The sequence below is a fragment of the Chamaea fasciata genome, unplaced genomic scaffold (assembly GCF_029207755.1).
Source record: "Chamaea fasciata isolate MVZ Bird 193981 ecotype frontalis unplaced genomic scaffold, bChaFas1.0.hap1 SCAF_4, whole genome shotgun sequence".
Classification (NCBI taxonomy): Eukaryota; Metazoa; Chordata; class Aves; order Passeriformes; family Sylviidae; genus Chamaea; species Chamaea fasciata.
Genome location: NW_027094089.1, coordinates 22,862,809 through 22,880,288, shown reverse-complemented (window position 1 = coordinate 22,880,288; position 17,480 = coordinate 22,862,809). Strand labels below are relative to the sequence as shown.

Genomic DNA, 17,480 nt, shown 5'->3' with positions numbered 1-17,480 from the left:
ATGGATCATTTTGTACACAGAAAACCAAACCTTGGTGAGGGCTGGGAGATTTTTCTAGCATTTTCTCGTGCATGTGCAGTACATTAAATAATTTACTTGTAATGAATTAATTCTTGTGTCAGCAAAACTTGAAGCTGTACAAGGCTTCTCATTGAAATGTTCCAGTAGTACAGACCAATTTGTTACACCAATGCTTCGGCCTTCTATGTTCACAGGCCAGGTCTGTGACGAAGACCAAACAGAAGAGGAAAATCAGTTCTTATCATTTAAAAGGAAAGATCAATGTCTTGCATTTGAGAGAAAACACACTAAAAACTGCACTTTTTTTCAAGGAAATGCATGAGCATTTTTCAACTTGGAGAAATCCATTTGTGCACTCTTCTGTACAGGCAGTATACCTGTCTAAAATTATCCTCAGGAGAGACAGAGTTCCTCATCTCAAGTCGACTGCTTTGGTCAATGCAGCTACAGTGTGTCTGCGAACCTGAAGAAAAATCAATGTACATGATCCTCCTAATGACCTGTCAGGAAATTTATGTCATGAGGTGCCCTAAAATACGCCACAGGCATGCAGCACTGAATGGATGAATGGATGTGGGGGTTTAGATAAGTCCTTGCCTTTTGCCCAGGCCTTGGCAGCAGGCAGTAGCTTTATTGAGGTGGTCAGCACCCCAATGCCCACTCTTGGTTTGCAAGTTCTTTAATAATGGCTGATTCAGTCTACTATAGACAAAACTAACAGACATAAGACTTAAACTAATACTACATGGGAATAAGGACAAAAAGAGACAACTAGTAGGTAAATACAGCACGAGGTTAAAGACACCTATTAATGTTACAGATAGCAAAGAAATAACTTAGGATTCATTACTTCTTGTTAAAGTCATCCCTTTATCATGACCCTTAAACTGCATGGTTTCATTTATTTAGATGGGTACATTAAAACAACCATGGTGGAGATTGATTACGATTCTTTAAAAAGAAAGCAAAAATCATCTACCAGAGCTGCTGTGAAACATACAGAGAGTGACCAAGAAACATATGATGATGTTGGAGATCAGGACACTACTAGCAGGTATGTATGAGGAATGCATGAAAAGAAACAAGTTATTCACCTGGGTCAGCCTAGACAGGGGAGGTTTTACAACCACAAACCCAGCTCTCATCACAAAACTTTATATAAGAAATGTGTAACTATTATATGTAGATTGATGTGGTCAGAGGAGTTTAAAACTCTGAAATCCAGCATCTGTAAGCACGCATACTTAGGAGGAACCTATACTATTGGAAGAGGACCTATTCCATTGAAATCCAAAGAAGAAAAATGCAAGCCATACAGGATTACAAATCATCTGCAGAAAGTCCTATTCTCTTCCCTCTCTCTCTCTCTCTCTTTACTTCCTCTGTCTTTTGGAGTCACATGCTCCCTTTTCTAAGATGCAAGAATAAAAGATTATAAAAGCAATGGAAACACTCACTGCACCAGGGAACTCCTGATCACCCTCATTGCTCTCATGAGCCTTAGCATGAGTCTTTAAGTCTTACTACGTCTTCCATTTCAACAAGAAGAGACTTCTGGAATCATGTCTAGGGTAACCCTTCAGAAAAGAGTATGGCTTATGAATTTAACCCTGAATACAAGGCTTCTCAAATTCCAGAAGATGGGTATGAGCTATACTTTTCTGACTTCAACAGAAGCTTCCCCTCTATGGCACAGTCTCCATGCATTTGCAGTGCAGTGCTACATTGCAGATTTTCTACTTCAATATGTCTTTTTCATGTCAAATAGATCTGCAGCTGGAGAACTGACATATCCAGCAGCAGATCAGACTTGCTGGCAGGGAAATACCCTAGTGGTCTTGACACAAGAGTCAAAGCTATCACATCTAGCATGACAGTGGTACTTACGTTACCAGACCTCACAGGAAAATTTGCTTCTTACATTTGATTCAACAAACCATTCTCCATTAAATGTCCTGATGTGCAGAAAGAGAGCCTGGGATTCAGATAAGAGATCTGCATATGAGTGTAAAGGATTTCAATATGTAGGACAACCATCTTGAAGCACTCAGCCATTACACAGCTTTTGCTGCTTCCCGTGAGGCTCCTTAGCTTAGAGACCTGCCTGGAATAAAAGGACTGGAATAAAAGAACTGCAGCTGGCTGGCTGCAGCATGTGGAAAAGTCTGCCTTCAGGCTGGCATTTTTCATGCAACCAATATAATTTTGTGTCTGATATTTTTCCAGGATACTCAGTATCAGTTTTCTTCCCTGCACATTAGTCTCATAGCATCCTGACCTAGCCATGAGAGTCGTGTTAGTTGTTCTAGGTTTCAGGTAATCTCAACATTAGTTACTTCATTGCAGAGGTATCTTTGGCCAATTCTTTTCAGTTGGGCAAGCATTACAATTAGGCACCTCAACGCAAAGAATCTGGAAAATGTTCTGAATTCAAAAGCAAACACACTTACACTGTTGCATGCTAAAATAACTGTATTCCAAGGAACTTTGAAGGATGAATAATTGTCTCAGATTCATTAAATCCTTTAAGCTCTATTTTGACATTTTTATCTTCTCTAGTGATTAATAGCACTCTGTTCAGTTCATGAGCATGAATTGTTGGAAGGTCTGAGGTATATCAACATGTTTTGAAATCACTGTAAGAATGACATTCCGGAAAAAAACAAAAAAACAAACAAACAAAAGCTCTTGACCAAATAGTATTATCTCATTATCAGTGGTATTGCTAATATTCCAAAATCAATAAATGACTAGGGCTTTTGTATTTCAGTACTTCTTGGCACAAGAGTTTAACAAACATCTTTTTTTGGTGTATAATTTTAGCTAAGCCTCTGATCTGGAAATAATCACACCTACTATGAACCTCTCAGGCTTTTTTCAACTACTGCTAGACCATTGGGCTAATACAGAATCCTTCCATATTGTTAGAAATGTGTTCTTAAACCCACTGAAAGCTAATTGAGCAATAAATTAACTCATTTACCATTTCATTTCAAGAAGATCACCTCATAAGAAATGAATTTAAAGGATCTGGATCTACTCACCAGTGCTCAGTCAGATTATATTTTTTATTCTCATCAAGTCTGAGTACATGGTCTCCTGAGATCCCCTCCAACACAAATTATCCTATGATCCAAAATCATATTTCATACTTTAATTTAAAGATATCAACAGGAATATAAAATACATTCTAAATATTTTTGGCCAAAATGTTTAGAATTAATAATTGCAAAAATGATAGGTGATCATGGTCTTTTCTTTTTCTTGTGGATGACTGCTTTTCTCTAAAATGTCTTTTGTTTGCTTTTTCAGTCAAAGTGGTGATCAAGGTGGAGATGGAAGTAAGTTCTACTTACATGTTTAGGGGGGAGCTGTTTCTGTGTGTTTCTTACCCTCACATTCTGACTTCTGCAGCTTCCACATAATGCAGCAATTATCCATAAGCAAGTTAAATGTTAACTAACAGGCAAGAAACAAGGAAGGGTAGTTGCCAACTTAACTTCCCCACCACCTATAGGAACTTGCGTGAGACAGAACCTTTGTGTTTAGATAATGTGAATCACCAGCATGCCAGCTGACCAAACTTTAACTTTTTACTTGTGTGTGTAGGCAAATCATCCCACAAAACAGCACAGATGTAACTGGAAAAAATATCAACGTGAACAAGAGGTTTTTGTATGGGAGAAATCCAGTTCTGAAGTAGCCAGCACTACTATCAATTAAGACTTCATTTTGCTGACATAGTTAAGGGGAACTTCAGTTACAGCAGCTCACAGGAGGCCCAACTGCAGCAGCTTCATGCTGTGAAGCTGATTCAAACCCTGTTTCCCCTTTGTTAGCATATATATTTATGTAGCATTCTCTGTTAATTCCAAGAGCACAGCTCATCTTCCCAGCTTCAAGTTTAGATACTGGTCATGGCAGAAGCATTCCTTGGCTGTACTGAATGGAGCTTCTGCCAGCAGAGTACAGATTTCAGTGCCTACTCTGACCAGTGGCTAGAATTGGATATGCAAACCAAGCTAACCCTGTACTGAAGGAGGTGGGGCACAAAGGTCAAAACTGAGACCAAAATGGGGAATTTATATTGCTTTGGTCTCCAATTTCTTTGGATGAAAACAAGACGTCACCTTGTGATGGCTAGAGTGTTAGTCCGACATGTTCAATCATCACTTGAGTCACACATGAAAACTTAAAAGTCATCATAAGGTCTGGATCAAAATCAGCCATTTAGAATTTCATTGACTACAGTGTAGAGGCATTTGTTTTCAGTATCCATGCTCTTGTGATTGGCATTGCCACATTTAAATGCTGTGGATGGCATTCTAAACTGGGATAAGTGTAAAATTCTGTTTTGATAAAGGGTCTGGATGGTTTACAGAAAGAATTTTGCAAGGATATTGCATAAACTGCATGCACATCTGATGCAGTAAAGAAGCCTATAATGAATACCTTAGTCAGCAGCATGAAATATAATTGCATTAATTCACTACTTGATCTTTTAAAGGCACGGTCCAATCTCCTCCTCCTGATCAAGACATTTATGATGAATTTGATGATGAGGATGCTAGGTATGTTTTTTATATATTTTAAATAATTTGCTTCTTTGACTGAATGTTTTCAGTGTTTAGTGGTTTTGAATCAAGCACAATAATTAGCAGGTATTAGGATGATCAGTAAGCAGGTATACATCAAAATGGATATGTGAAGCTAGAGAAAAGGGTTCTTCAGTCTTTTGAAGAAGTTTTGTTCTGTATTTCTGATATGTCAGCAAAAGCAGTTTGCAATCACTAAAATCTCCCAATCTCCAACTAGACAGAATAGGTCTGAAATGAAAATAACAAACTAAAATGCTAGGTTGCTGAGTAACAACATGAAAACAGTAAGCCACTAGATTAATATCTATACTACAAATACATCTTAGTAGCTACAAGTGGCCTAACATACATATTTCTAGTTTAGCATGTTAGCATTTGGGTAAGCAACTTCATTGTGGGAGTTAATGATAATTATGTGCATCAATGGAGAATTCAACTGGGCCTTTTAAGAACATTACATTTTACATTGTGATAATCACATGCATACTCCAAAGGTCTGTATCGCAGGATGAAGATAAGAATGGTATCTGGCCCTGGGGAATCTTGAAGAGGCTAAAGGTCAAAGATGACAAAAAGAAAAGTGTACGAGAAAAAACAGCCAAAGTCAATGAGGCAGAAGAAAATTTGTTGTAAGAATCTGCCAGGAAATCAAAGTGTACATTAACTAATTCTAATAAAGCATTGATCACATGCTACTAACATATCCTCACAGCAGCCTAATGAATCATGCATCAAATTGCAGCTCAGGATGATACTTTTCCGCAAAAACACTGAGCTTTCTTTTCACCTGCATAATTATTCTCTTAACAAGCTGTATTCCAAAAGTCTGGTAATCAAAATATGCTGAATTCTTTTTTTGATGAAAAGCACCAGAATAATCTATCATCTTTGTGCCACTGGTCATGTAAATTTGCTGCATATTCTGTTAAAATTTACTTTTCTCACCAGTACAAAGTAGCTGAGATAAACTGGTAAATCTAGACCCATTAATCAAAATTTTAGGAATAATATGCCAAACAGAAAAATGCAAAAATTGTCTTCTATCCATCTTACCTAGAGAATAAGGCAGCAGGTGATGTTTTTGCCACATTCTTCAGCCAAACATGGTTCTGAACCAGTTTACTTTAATTCAGTGATAAAAATATATTTAGTCCCTAAGTACTGCTGGTGTCAGTGGCACTTCAAAATGTCTAGAGATTACTTGGAGCCCTTGTGTTGCAAGTTTTTTAAATTATTTAGGTTACAAAAAAGGCTATTAATGTGATATAAATAGTTAATGAGCTTTTTTTTTCCTCCAGCATCCCTTCTTCAACAAAGCAGTCTGGAAAAGGTAATTAATAGCCTCTTTTTCAGTCTCCATATTGATTCCTGATTCTTTTTCTGTATATATTGCTCTGTATCGTGCTAGTAACAAAAATACATCCAAGGAAGGAAACAGGACTTCCTATTGCTTACCCAGTTCCAGTAAACAAATTTCAAATATTGTGACTGATCCAGCAGCAGACAAGGAGATACATATTCATTGCAAGCTCCCTGGTAAACAATTTAATGTATTTAATGTGGTTTTTCTGCCTGAGACTTACACTAGTCCATTTTATTTTGCATTAAATATGAACAGATACACCTGGAAAGAAGCACTCAATGAAAGACCTCAAAAGTAAAGAGAAATTATTTTTTCCATTTTTATGACTTGCAGTGTCTTTGCAAAAGAACATATAAGCATCAGCTCAGTTGTGGAATAAAAAGCAAGTTCTCAGAATTTTTGAGTCTGCTTCAGCTGAGTTCTGAGTTCTGAGTTTTGACTCCAGAGTTCTAAACCTCCTGTATTCTGCTGATTTTTCTAGCCATTGGTTTGATGAGTCGAACAATTGCTTCCCCTCTACAAATACACTGAACATGATTGAGAAAGTATTCTTGGGCTAAGAATTCTCTTCATTGCTTTGGCACTGCAAGATGACCTAAAAACCAATATACCCATGACCAATATCCACTTCTAAGCAAGGTTGCATTGACCATGGGGCTATAGAAGTTATTGAATGTGCATCAAAATCAAACTCAACAAATGTACTTTAGTGCAATACAGTGGGAATTTGATTAATTAAAATGAAAATTAAAGGCTATCTCATGGGCTAAAACTTGCTTCAGCTTCAGAAGATTAGAATTTCAGTGAATATCTGTTATTATTAATAATGAATCTTAATCTGAAAAGGTTAAGTGGTGTTGCACAGGTTGTGAAAAACAGAACCCAGAGTTACCATAGACAGTAAATTACTAAAGTGCTTTGCATAATTTCTTATCAATTTAGCTAAAATACCATACATTGTCACACAATGTATCCAATTCTCAATTTTCACAAAATATTGTTTCATTCTTTTGAACACTATTGTTTCAGATTATGGAGACAATGTTTATGATGATGTAGATTCTTCAGACTTTCCTCCTCCACCACTTGATCCCAGGCAAGTGAAAATATTACTTCCCTGATTAGAAATCTAATACACTGAGAGACATTTTTAAAGTATACACTAGAGGCAGATTCCCACTAATATCTGCTTTATTTGGTGTTGTCAGGTTTTGCAGTTCTCATAAACCTACTACTCATAATGGTAGTTAAATGCTCTCATTTCCATTATAGATTGAAATATTAATTAGACTATAGAATAAGTAAGCATGTTTTGCATGCCAACATATTCAGTCCCTGATGGAAAAGAGGTAGAAAATCATGTATGGTCTAAAGGAACTTAATTATGGATTTTAGTTCTTTTTCTATCAAAATTTGAGGACTGTTCAGATAAATACTTTATCTCAGCTGCTGCAGTATTTTAAAAGAAAAGGAGTCAGTGCCTGTGTGCCTGTGTTTAAAGTGTGTTACATATTTGGAGGTGTAAGTTCAGCTTGAAAAACTTATCCTGAACCAGAAAATTATGGTCATCTCTGGAGCACAGTGTTATGGGCACAGGTGCATCTGTGAGGATGACTGTGACATGTCATGTCCTGTTGTCACTTACTCCACTCAGGTGGAGTGACAGTGCACTACAATAATGTAATCTGGACACATGAAAAGAGAGAGATCTCTTTGGACTGTCTATCCAAAGGAAAGTACATGGTCCTTCTAAGCTAAATCTAGAGTAGGTCACACACACATAAATTCATCATCAGTGACACTGTCATCCTGCCAAGATCAGCAAGGATCAAAAAGTAGAGTCAGACTTTACATTCCCAGGTGCATCATCAGAAAGGGCAGTTAGGGCATGCTTTCATGCTCTTTGGCAAAAGTTAGTGGCATCAGGGATGTGCAAAAAAACCCAGAACTTGAAATAGATCATGTAATGCAGATTCCCTGGTGTAGCAAAATCTACAGGCACATGGGACTTAGCACACACAAGGCTAAGATGTTCCAGCTGCCCCCACAGTGTGACCTGTCATTCAGCTTAGTGCCCAAATATGCAGTCTTCACAAAAACTGCTCCTTACTGATTCTGAAGTGTCTTAGCAGAAAGATACTTAAAATTAATTTTCAATATTTGCTTGTGAGATAGGTATCAGAGAGAAGTAGGAAAGACAGCCTCAACTTTTTTATTTCTTTTGAAGTCAAATCTCTACTGTATTCTGTATTGTATTCTCAATATTAGTTTTTCAGAGCAACGAAAAAGTGATAAAAACACATGAAGGCAAATGCATTTTCACCAAAATTACCAGAGAGCATGTCAGTGCTTCTGATGTGTTGCTAAATTTGTTTTATCTGTAACCTCTTGGTTTAGTCCATCAACATCAGGAAGCTTTGGAAAAACTAAGTCAGATGAAAAAGATGTACAAAAGCTCAAGAAGATGGAAAAAGAAGAGAAAGAGTTCAGAAAAAAGTTCAAAGTAAGTTTTGTTCAAAATGTTTTCTTCCCATAAAATATAAATACAAAGTATCTGTATGGTGTCTTCTAATTTGTTCCCCATAACTTGCTTTTGAAAGGTAAAGTGTTCCTACAAGTGAAAATAGTGATCTGAGCATCTCTAAGTCCAAATAGCAAGTATGGGCACATACACATATTGCAGCATATACAAATATTTGTTAATTACCAAAAATTTAGTTAGAAATGGAAAAATTAATGGAAAAACATTAAGGGTTTTTAACCATAGTTTGTGGATTTTTTTCCTCCTTCTCAGTTTGACGGTGAAATAAAAGTTCTTTACTCTACAACCACGGTCCAGGAATTGTCTCAGAAAAGATGGGGATATAAAGACTTACGAATTAAACCAGGGGAATCTCTTGACATTATTGAAAGCACAGATGATACCAAGGTCCTCTGCAGGAATGAAGAAGGAAAATGTAAGTTTTGTTAAAAAAACTGTAGGACATATCAAATTGTCAGAGAATGATTGATTAGGATGTGTAAAACCTTTCTTCCCTGGTTTACCGAGGTTTACCTTGCATGGTGGTTGACAAGAGGCAAATTGTTTTTATCTTATTACTGTGTTTTAACCCTGGCTTGCCTTAAAAAAATCCAAGCCACTTCCAATGGACAAGGTATACTAAGTATTAGAAAAAATGACCTTTTCTTTTTACAGTTTTTCTTTGCAGCTAGGATCAGCAGATGTTTCTGTTGCTTCTGCCTCTCCCCCTTTGCCAAAAGGAGTGTAGCTATGATAACCCACTGAGTCTAGTAAAAGTAAAACCCTTGCTACACCTCTGGATAGCACTAGCCCGTTGATTGAAGCCAAGAGAAAATAAATAAAAATATCCTGACTTTGGATTGCTAAGAGATGCAGTTTAATCTTTTCAACAGGCTGGGGGGAACATTTCTTAGGAGTCTTACCCCCAGCTGCCAGCTAATCCAAGGCATATGTCCTTGCTGGCATGTCTGCTTGTTCTGGGAGCTGCACAAGGTCTTTTAGTGTTTCTTTGAAATCCTTGGCCAGGGTTTGCACTGGCAGAAATTTTTGAATTTTTGGAGAAGTCCAAAACCATCTCCTGATGGTTTCAATTTCTTAATGAGCTTCTGTTATGACACTTTCCAAATCTCCTAGTGAAAATTCACTTTGTGCTGGAACAGCCTACTTTCAAAGTAGCAGTATCCTCCTGCTCACCTTTCCTTTTTACCTCTGACCTATGTAGAAGACAGTCCAGTGCTATAGGCCTCCAAAGGGGATTCAGCCACCTTCCTTTTAGTTTTTCCTTCCTGAAATCAACTGTTACAGTCTGGAGTACAGCCTTCTTCCTGGCAGGCCTGCAGGGTGAGGAAGAATTTCTTGCATAAGAACACATATATTTTTCAAAATATGGATTACACCAGTAGAGCCATTTCCCAAAAAAAACAGCTTTCAAAGCCACATTTTTTGAATCAAGCTAATAACAAAGTAGAAAGTAGTTCATGTTGGCTGTTTTACTCTCACAGTCTTCAAAGCCTCTCAAATAATGACAGGAGATACTGCTTTGCTATGCATAAAAGAGAAAAAAAAAATCTTCCCTGAAAACCTCTGAATAGATTCCAGTCAATTTACACATTAGTTAGCAAAGTCTGAATCCTACTTTAGTTAAGTGCATGACAGTTTTGTTTACTTGCTCTAGTTGTTACTCTGATCTTAAAGCTATTATTTTACTTTCTGAAGGCTAGGTAGACTAAAAATCCACAGGTTTTGTTATTTTCTTGCACATGAATTCTTTGATTTAATCATCAACTTATGAAGCAGTTCCATAGTTTCAAGCCTCTACCAACAGTTTAACAAAACCACAAATTATATTTCAATGTGTTTTCACCTTTTTAAGCAAGAGCTGATGATCTTAGGAACATATTATGCTATGGCTTATTTTATATGTTATGGAATTATTTGAAATGTCAAAAGTGAAACAAGGCACTGATTTTCATCTACCATCTCAAATTCCTTCTTGGTCTGAACACACACATTTTGAAATACACAAAAGCTTTTAATTCAGCTAATTCAATTTGCTTAATCAGTAGGAAATAAATGGACTTCAGTGGCTCAAAGTTTAAATTTTGACCTCTCTGAGCTTCCTTTACATTGTCAGTGAGCAGCTGGCAAGATGTGTTAAAGCTTTCAGTGGTTGCTAAGTAATCAACATGGAGCATGGTGACCTGCTGGCTTCTTCCTTATTTGGAAGCACCATAAAAACTAATAAATTATTTGGAAACTGAAACTTTGGACATGTAACTTTAGCTTAGTAAATCTGAAAGAGTGTGAGACCAGCAGGGGCTGTATCTCCCATGTATTTAAGGGCTAAGAATCATCAGAAGAACCTTGATACTGCTTTGCAATTGTAGAAGCACTGTCACATGCACATGACTTCCAGGAACATGGTGTTTGTATGAATGACTATGAGCAAAGAAATTTTGCTTTCATGTATTTCACTTGAGAAAATTTTATGAACAAGCAGAGGAGCTTTAATTAGCCAAATGACTTTAAATTATTTCCTGGAGACTTCAAGAGTCATGGAAATTATTGGACTGCCCTAAAAAGAATTTTGTAAAGACAGTGTCTTTAAAAAAAATAAAATTCAAAAAACCATTTTCCATTACTTTATTCCAGAAAATAAAAACTGGGGAAAGACAACTGAGCTAAAATATCGTGAATAGACACTCCTAATGATTAAAAGAAGGAAATTTACATGATAATTTCAAATACAAGACAAGATCACATTTATTCTTTAGAACTCTCGTAATTTTGTATGAGCTTGCTAGTGTTTACCTACAAACATGTAATTACCGTTATGGCTCTCTCTTTCTTTGTATTCATTGTACCAGTTGACAAGTATTTCAGCAGATATCTTTCACCAAAGATAGGAAGTCATTTTTAGAAGAAATTATATACATTAAAAAACAATATGTGTAGTTTTATCTGATTTCATTAGTAATGCACCAGAGTAATAGAATAGTAGTCAGTAGCTTTTCTAAGTTATTTCCATTATTATATCCATTATTGGTCTTATTAGTGTTACAGTTAAAATTGTTACATGTAATGTTACAGTTACAGGTAATGATATTTAGTTGGTACATATCCTGAAATACATTTTTGTCTCAGTATGAAACTCTAAATATTTGTTACTTAATATTACTGCAAATATTACTATGTTGTTTTTACTATACTGCATTTTTGTGCTGTAATTTGTGAATTGAACTATCCTTTTTGCTAATAACTGCTGTTTCACACCCCTCTCATGCAACCAGAAAACTGAAATACAAGTGGAAAACATAATCTTCCATAACCTCTACTACTATTTAAGTAGGCAAATAAGAATAAGCAGAACATTGCACATAGCAAAATCTTCATCAACTAGGCATCCATTGGACATTATTTTCCATCTATTATGTCTTTCTGTCTGAAGTATGTAAAAGAGAAAAGCTTCATTTCATTAGTGCTAGCAACAGAGGTAATAACAAGTATTTCAATTTAACTTAAATACATCTATATTTCACTTTTACAGATGGCTATGTTCTGAGAAGCAATTTAGTTCAGAAGTAAGTATAAAGTGATTGTTTGGGAAAAAATTGTAACAATTTTGTTCTAAATGGTCTGGTTAAAAAAGTGAACTATAATTATTTTAGTCTGTCAGTGTAAACTTGCAAATTGACTTATTTTTAAGCAGTTAGAATTTGTCAAAAATGAATCACACACATCCACGCAGGAAATTTGCCAGAGCTTCATTCCTCGTTGCTTTAGGTTTGTTTGCACTTCAGTGTTAGTGGGATAGAGATTTGGCTCAGGGTTGCACCAAGTAATTGCAGGGAGCTCAGCATTTTGGTTCTAATCCAAAACTCCTGTCAGACAAAGCCACTCCATTCCCTTCAAGAGGCTTTTTATATTAGACCCTTAAATCAAATGTCACTTCTAGAATTGTCACATTTAGAATTTAGAGGCATTTAACGCTTACACACATTTTAATTATATATATAAACAGTCTTACTGTCTTCTAAGGGCCTGTCCATGTATCTAAGTCACATATTTGAAAATTCCTATTCATGGAACATGTATCTTTTATAGACATTACCTAAATTCATTATCTAAAAAATAGCACCTCCAGAACTATTATATAATTGTGGAGTAGAGAAATAAAAATAATTTCAAGGGCATACTGATTGGTTTTTTTAATTCAAATTTTCTGGTGATCATCTTTTTAAAAAAATTAAGTATTTAATTTCTTTATGGAAATAACTTTAGGAGAATATCTACCTAAAAATGTAATAAATAAAACAGACTTTTAATAAAGCAACCCTTTCATGTTATAAAGAAATGTATCCAGGTCTACCCTTCCCTGAAAATACTTTGGCCTGACCATCTTGCTCAACATGGTTCTGTTACCACCAAGATTGTCTTTTCCTAATTAGCAAGTTAATTATTCGATAGATTGCCTGCACCATACTTCTACTGTATTTTTTAATACATTTCTGATGTCTCAAATTTAAATATATTATTTGTCTTTTTTAACTTACAGTGATGGAGAGATTTATGATGATATTGGTGACGGTACGTTGAACCTTTGGAACAATACTTCATTTATATTCAATTACAATAAATAACTTTATCTTTGTGTTGAAGTACTACACAATGTTAATACTTTTGCATTTTATTTCCATTACAGATTGCATCTATGATAACGACTCCGATGCTGAATTTTCTTGAAATAAAAACTTCATTGAAGATCAAACTCTATTATGGAATCCCACTTGTGAAAGCAAGAAGAGTCATGAACTCTGATTGCACATTAACTGGTTGCTTTTTTAAATGTACAATGAATCTTTTTTGGGATTTCAGCTTTTTGTCCTCCAGTGCTTTGTACAATTTGTATTCCCATTTATCTGAGCATTTAAAATTCAGGTAATATGAGCCCAAGTTAGGGTTATAGTTTTTCACTTCCTTTTAACATTTCTGACAGTCCATGTAAAAACACTTCTTTAATTATCTATTCCTAAAGAGGCCAGTTCATATCTGTGAAGGGTACTGAGGACAGCAATCCATGGCAAGAGGTTTTACTCTGGCTTTCACCTATTAAACACCAAAGACAATCACTCTGCATAGGACAGTATTCGGAAAAAAGAAATGGTGATAGCATCCTGTTGTGAAAAAAAGAAATTAAAAGTGGATATCAGTGAAGGCAATACATCACTGACTTGCCATTCCAACTGAAATATTAGCTACACTGACATAGGCAGCCATGTTCCATTATTGCAAAAGTCTCTTTTTCTTTGTTGTATTAATGATAGGATATCATTCTCTAAAATTTATCTGAAGTCTACTTTAGGGTATAGTGTTCTACTCTATACTGTAGTGTTGCTCAAAATATACTCAGAACATTTAGGTTTTGATTTAATTTCTGTTTAGTTCGAAGTTAAGTTTCTAGTATAGCAAAAGGTATTATAAGCTATAAACTGATGATAAACTCTTTGGAAATTACTTCAAGGCTAAATATATAGGAGTTATCTCTCTGTTTTGATAATGCCCTTTTTCTCGAAGTCCTATAGTTTAATCCTCGATTAGGCCAAGAAAGAGTACAGAAATCAAACATTTCCATGCTTATCCATTGTAGAAATAACATTTATTCCTAATTTTCATTTTTCATGCTGTTGACTGATCAAGTTGCAAATAAAAGCAAAGTCAACAGGTAACTCATAATAATAAACATCACTTTACCCTTAGATATCAGAAGTCACTGCAAATCAAAACACATTTACAGTAAGCTCCCAAAAAAGAGGGTGAGCATGTTCAAAAAATGGAACATCTGTTGCTTTTGCTGTAGTGCAGGTTAATCAAAAACCTATAACAACCCATGTGGCTGGATCAGTGTAAGCAGCTCCTTTTGATGACCAATTCTCCTATAATCCTGAAGGGAAGCCAGGTACCTTGTGCAACACAGCAAGTTTTGTTAATAAACATAAAAAAAAGTCAGCTGTTATGTCAATGACTTTTGGTCTCACCTTCAGTGGAGGTGAGATTCTGTCTTTTAAAAGTGTCTTTTATTGCTGCTTCACAATACAGGAAATAGCAAAGGAGGCATACTGCAGTGGGGATATCAAACATAAAATTAGGAGATAGTAGCCTATAAGCTATTTTGTACTGTATGTAAAATCACTGATAGTATACTGAAAAGCTATATGCAAACTCAACTTCCTCTTTTTATTTGCTATTTCTCTTATCTGTTTGTTATTCAACCAGCATCCAGGCATCAAATACCAATTTTATGTGTAAACATCAGCAGTAGCACCCAAATATAAAACATGACCATGCATATAAAGTGCAATGAATATTTCTGACTATTTGTGCCTGCTAATGGATTATTTATTTTTCAGTGGCATTCAATAGGCTGTCTCCATTAAATTAGTGATATGCCAAAGAACTGGGTCAGCATGCAGGAAACAACACAACTACATTGTTTTTCCATGTTCTTAGAGTCAATGTGTGTAGGCACTGCAATTCTGTATCAATAATACTAAATTGGTCATATGATACATTAAAAAAATAAAAAGAAAAAATATACTTGTAGCTAAAACTCTATGCATTGCTTGTTCAAATCAAATATGATGTGATTGCTGCTGGGTGTTAAATGAATTTGTAAGGTATTACTCATTGAAAAATTACTGGTATTGTATCTTTTACCAATGCTGGATGCTTCTGAATAAAAGCATTCCTTCTGAATAAATGTTGGGTTTTTTTTTTTTAACAAGCAGTGTGGGTACACTGTCTTCTGCCAAAATAGAACAACAGTAGCTAAACAGTAACTTCTGAAAATTATCACTGAGCAGCTAACAGAGTGAAAATCAACTTTATTATTTGCAATTTATATGTTGCAAAGGCTGCAGAAATGCAACGTGGCATTTATTAGTAACTGCTACCCAGAAAGTGAAATGTAAGCAGAAAATCTTCCAAACAGGAAAATCTATACTTAGGCAGTCTATATTCTAAGGGTTTCTCACCTGTAATTTATTCTAGTACCTTCTAAAAGACATAAAGAAAGAAAAGGAAAGCTGTTCACTTGATATTTTTTCCACCTCCTAATTCAGTCTATAATCCTGCAGTATTTGACTGTGCCTGCTAAAACAGTCAGCAGTGAAAACATCAAAATATTGACATAAAAATTAGGTTTCAGCGTGAACATCCTAGTTAGGGTAAACAGAGCTGGTTTCCATCTGTGTTGTACCTCTGTGCTGTCCCAGTAAACAGGCAAAGCAAAACCAGAACTGGAAGGGCAAAAATGGCTTCTCTAATTCAGTAGCTTTATAACATTTCTCTGGTGTTACCGCAGGCTCTGGACTGAAGGAATGCAGCTGATCTCCTGCACATTCCTGTGTAAGAGGTTTATATTCTCAATCCACATAATTGCAGATCCCCTGTCTACCCCTCCCACTGTCGTAACAAAATTTCTTCTATTTGTGATCCCTTTGCATAATCCATTCTCCACTGTAAAGATCAGTACTTTAGTAAGAGCATGGAAATTCAGGGGTGGAATGTAGATTCTCTGTGCAAATTAGAACACCCCTTACCACTACATTACTCTACAGCAGACACTGTTGTAAGCACATATATGCACCTGTTGTGTGTGAATATAATTTATGTATATATTAAGGCAAATTCTGAGAAAACGAATGGACCCATAATAAGGTACCTTTATGATTTCTGTACAGCAGCCCCAGAACATCCTGCATGGAAAAGCTTTTGCATCTACTGAAAAGAACTCAAATTGTAGGAGAGTCAATAGATGTGCTTGTATTTGGACAGCCTCTGTTCTGACTTCTCATGTGGATTCATCGTTAACTGTGTGCACCATCTACAATTACATGATGGCTCAGTATTTTTTTCCACAGAATCCTCATTTCATTTAGTGCATGGGCTGGATGAGAACTAATAGAAAGGGCAGTTGTTCAGCCCTGCTCGTTCAGTTTCTGGCCACTCCTTCATTTACTGCAAATCTTCCCAAGCTTATGCTGCACCCAGAATTATTAGTTTCTCATGGCATTCATCACAATGATATCTCATGTTCCCTTGAATAGGAATGGATTTATCTTGTGAGAGAGAAAAACATTTTATCCTCATTTTAATGTATGAAAGGAAGGCACAAACAGAGAACAAATTGTGGCACACATCCATTAATCCTGGGTATAAAACCAAACCACTGAAGCTAATACTTTTTTTTCTGTACTTTCCTGGATTAGAACTCTCACTATTTTATCTTCCTCTTATTTGCCTCTGCTTATGATTACATACAAAGATAAGAGAGACAACATCTTGTGTTTAAAAAGTATTATCAGCATGCAAAATTTATACTGTAAATAGACTACAGAGTCACAGAATCTTCAAATGCCTCTTGAATTCTGTCAGACTTGGTGCTGTGCCCACTTCTCTGGGGAGCTTGTTTCAATGCTCAACCAACCTCCGAGGGAAGAACCTTTTCCTAATATTTAAATCTCCCCCAACTCATCTTCGGGACATTCCCTAAGGACCTGTCACTGATCAACACAGAGAAGAGATTCATGTATGCCCGTTTGCTTCCATTCATGAGGAAGCTGTAACTGCAGTGAGGTCTCCCCTCAGTCTCCTCTTGTCCCAGCTGAACAGACCAAATCACTTCCCACAGCTTCCCCTCCAGACCCTGCACCACCCTCATGGGCCTCCTTTGGACACTCTCTAATAGTTCAATGCCTTTCTTACATTGTAGCACCCAAACCTGTCCCCAGCACTGGAGGTGAGGCCGCCCCAGCGCAGAGCAGAGGGGACAATCACTTTCCTTGCCCAGCTGGCCGTGCTGTCCCTGATGCTCCCAGGACAGGGCTGGCCCTCCTGGCTGCCAGGGCACTGCTGGCTCATGTTCAGCTTGTCATTGATCTGGACCCCATTCTGCAATGCTGCTTTCCAGCATCTCATT

General features: G+C 36.3%; 1 protein-coding gene across 3 annotated transcripts in view; it reads left to right on the top strand.

Annotated features, from left to right (window-relative positions):
* The window catches only part of FYB1 (FYN binding protein 1), a 56,324-nt gene extending 41,070 nt beyond the window's left edge, over positions 1 to 15,254 (top strand). For 2 of the 3 annotated variants that reach the window (XM_066181084.1, XM_066181085.1), the window contains exons 9-19: positions 931 to 1,075; positions 3,334 to 3,362; positions 4,529 to 4,592; positions 5,114 to 5,248; positions 5,918 to 5,949; positions 7,012 to 7,078; positions 8,380 to 8,485; positions 8,777 to 8,939; positions 12,051 to 12,084; positions 13,059 to 13,090; positions 13,206 to 15,254. In XM_066181084.1, coding sequence (XP_066037181.1) covers positions 931 to 1,075; positions 3,334 to 3,362; positions 4,529 to 4,592; positions 5,114 to 5,248; positions 5,918 to 5,949; positions 7,012 to 7,078; positions 8,380 to 8,485; positions 8,777 to 8,939; positions 12,051 to 12,084; positions 13,059 to 13,090; positions 13,206 to 13,246 — 848 coding nt within the window. In that variant the 3' untranslated portion in view covers positions 13,247 to 15,254. The remainder of the gene's footprint in view (positions 1 to 930; positions 1,076 to 3,333; positions 3,363 to 4,528; positions 4,593 to 5,113; positions 5,249 to 5,917; positions 5,950 to 7,011; positions 7,079 to 8,379; positions 8,486 to 8,776; positions 8,940 to 12,050; positions 12,085 to 13,058; positions 13,091 to 13,205) is intronic. The other variant, XM_066181087.1, reaches the window with a different exon arrangement.
* The last annotated feature ends 2,226 nt before the right edge of the window (positions 15,255 to 17,480 follow it).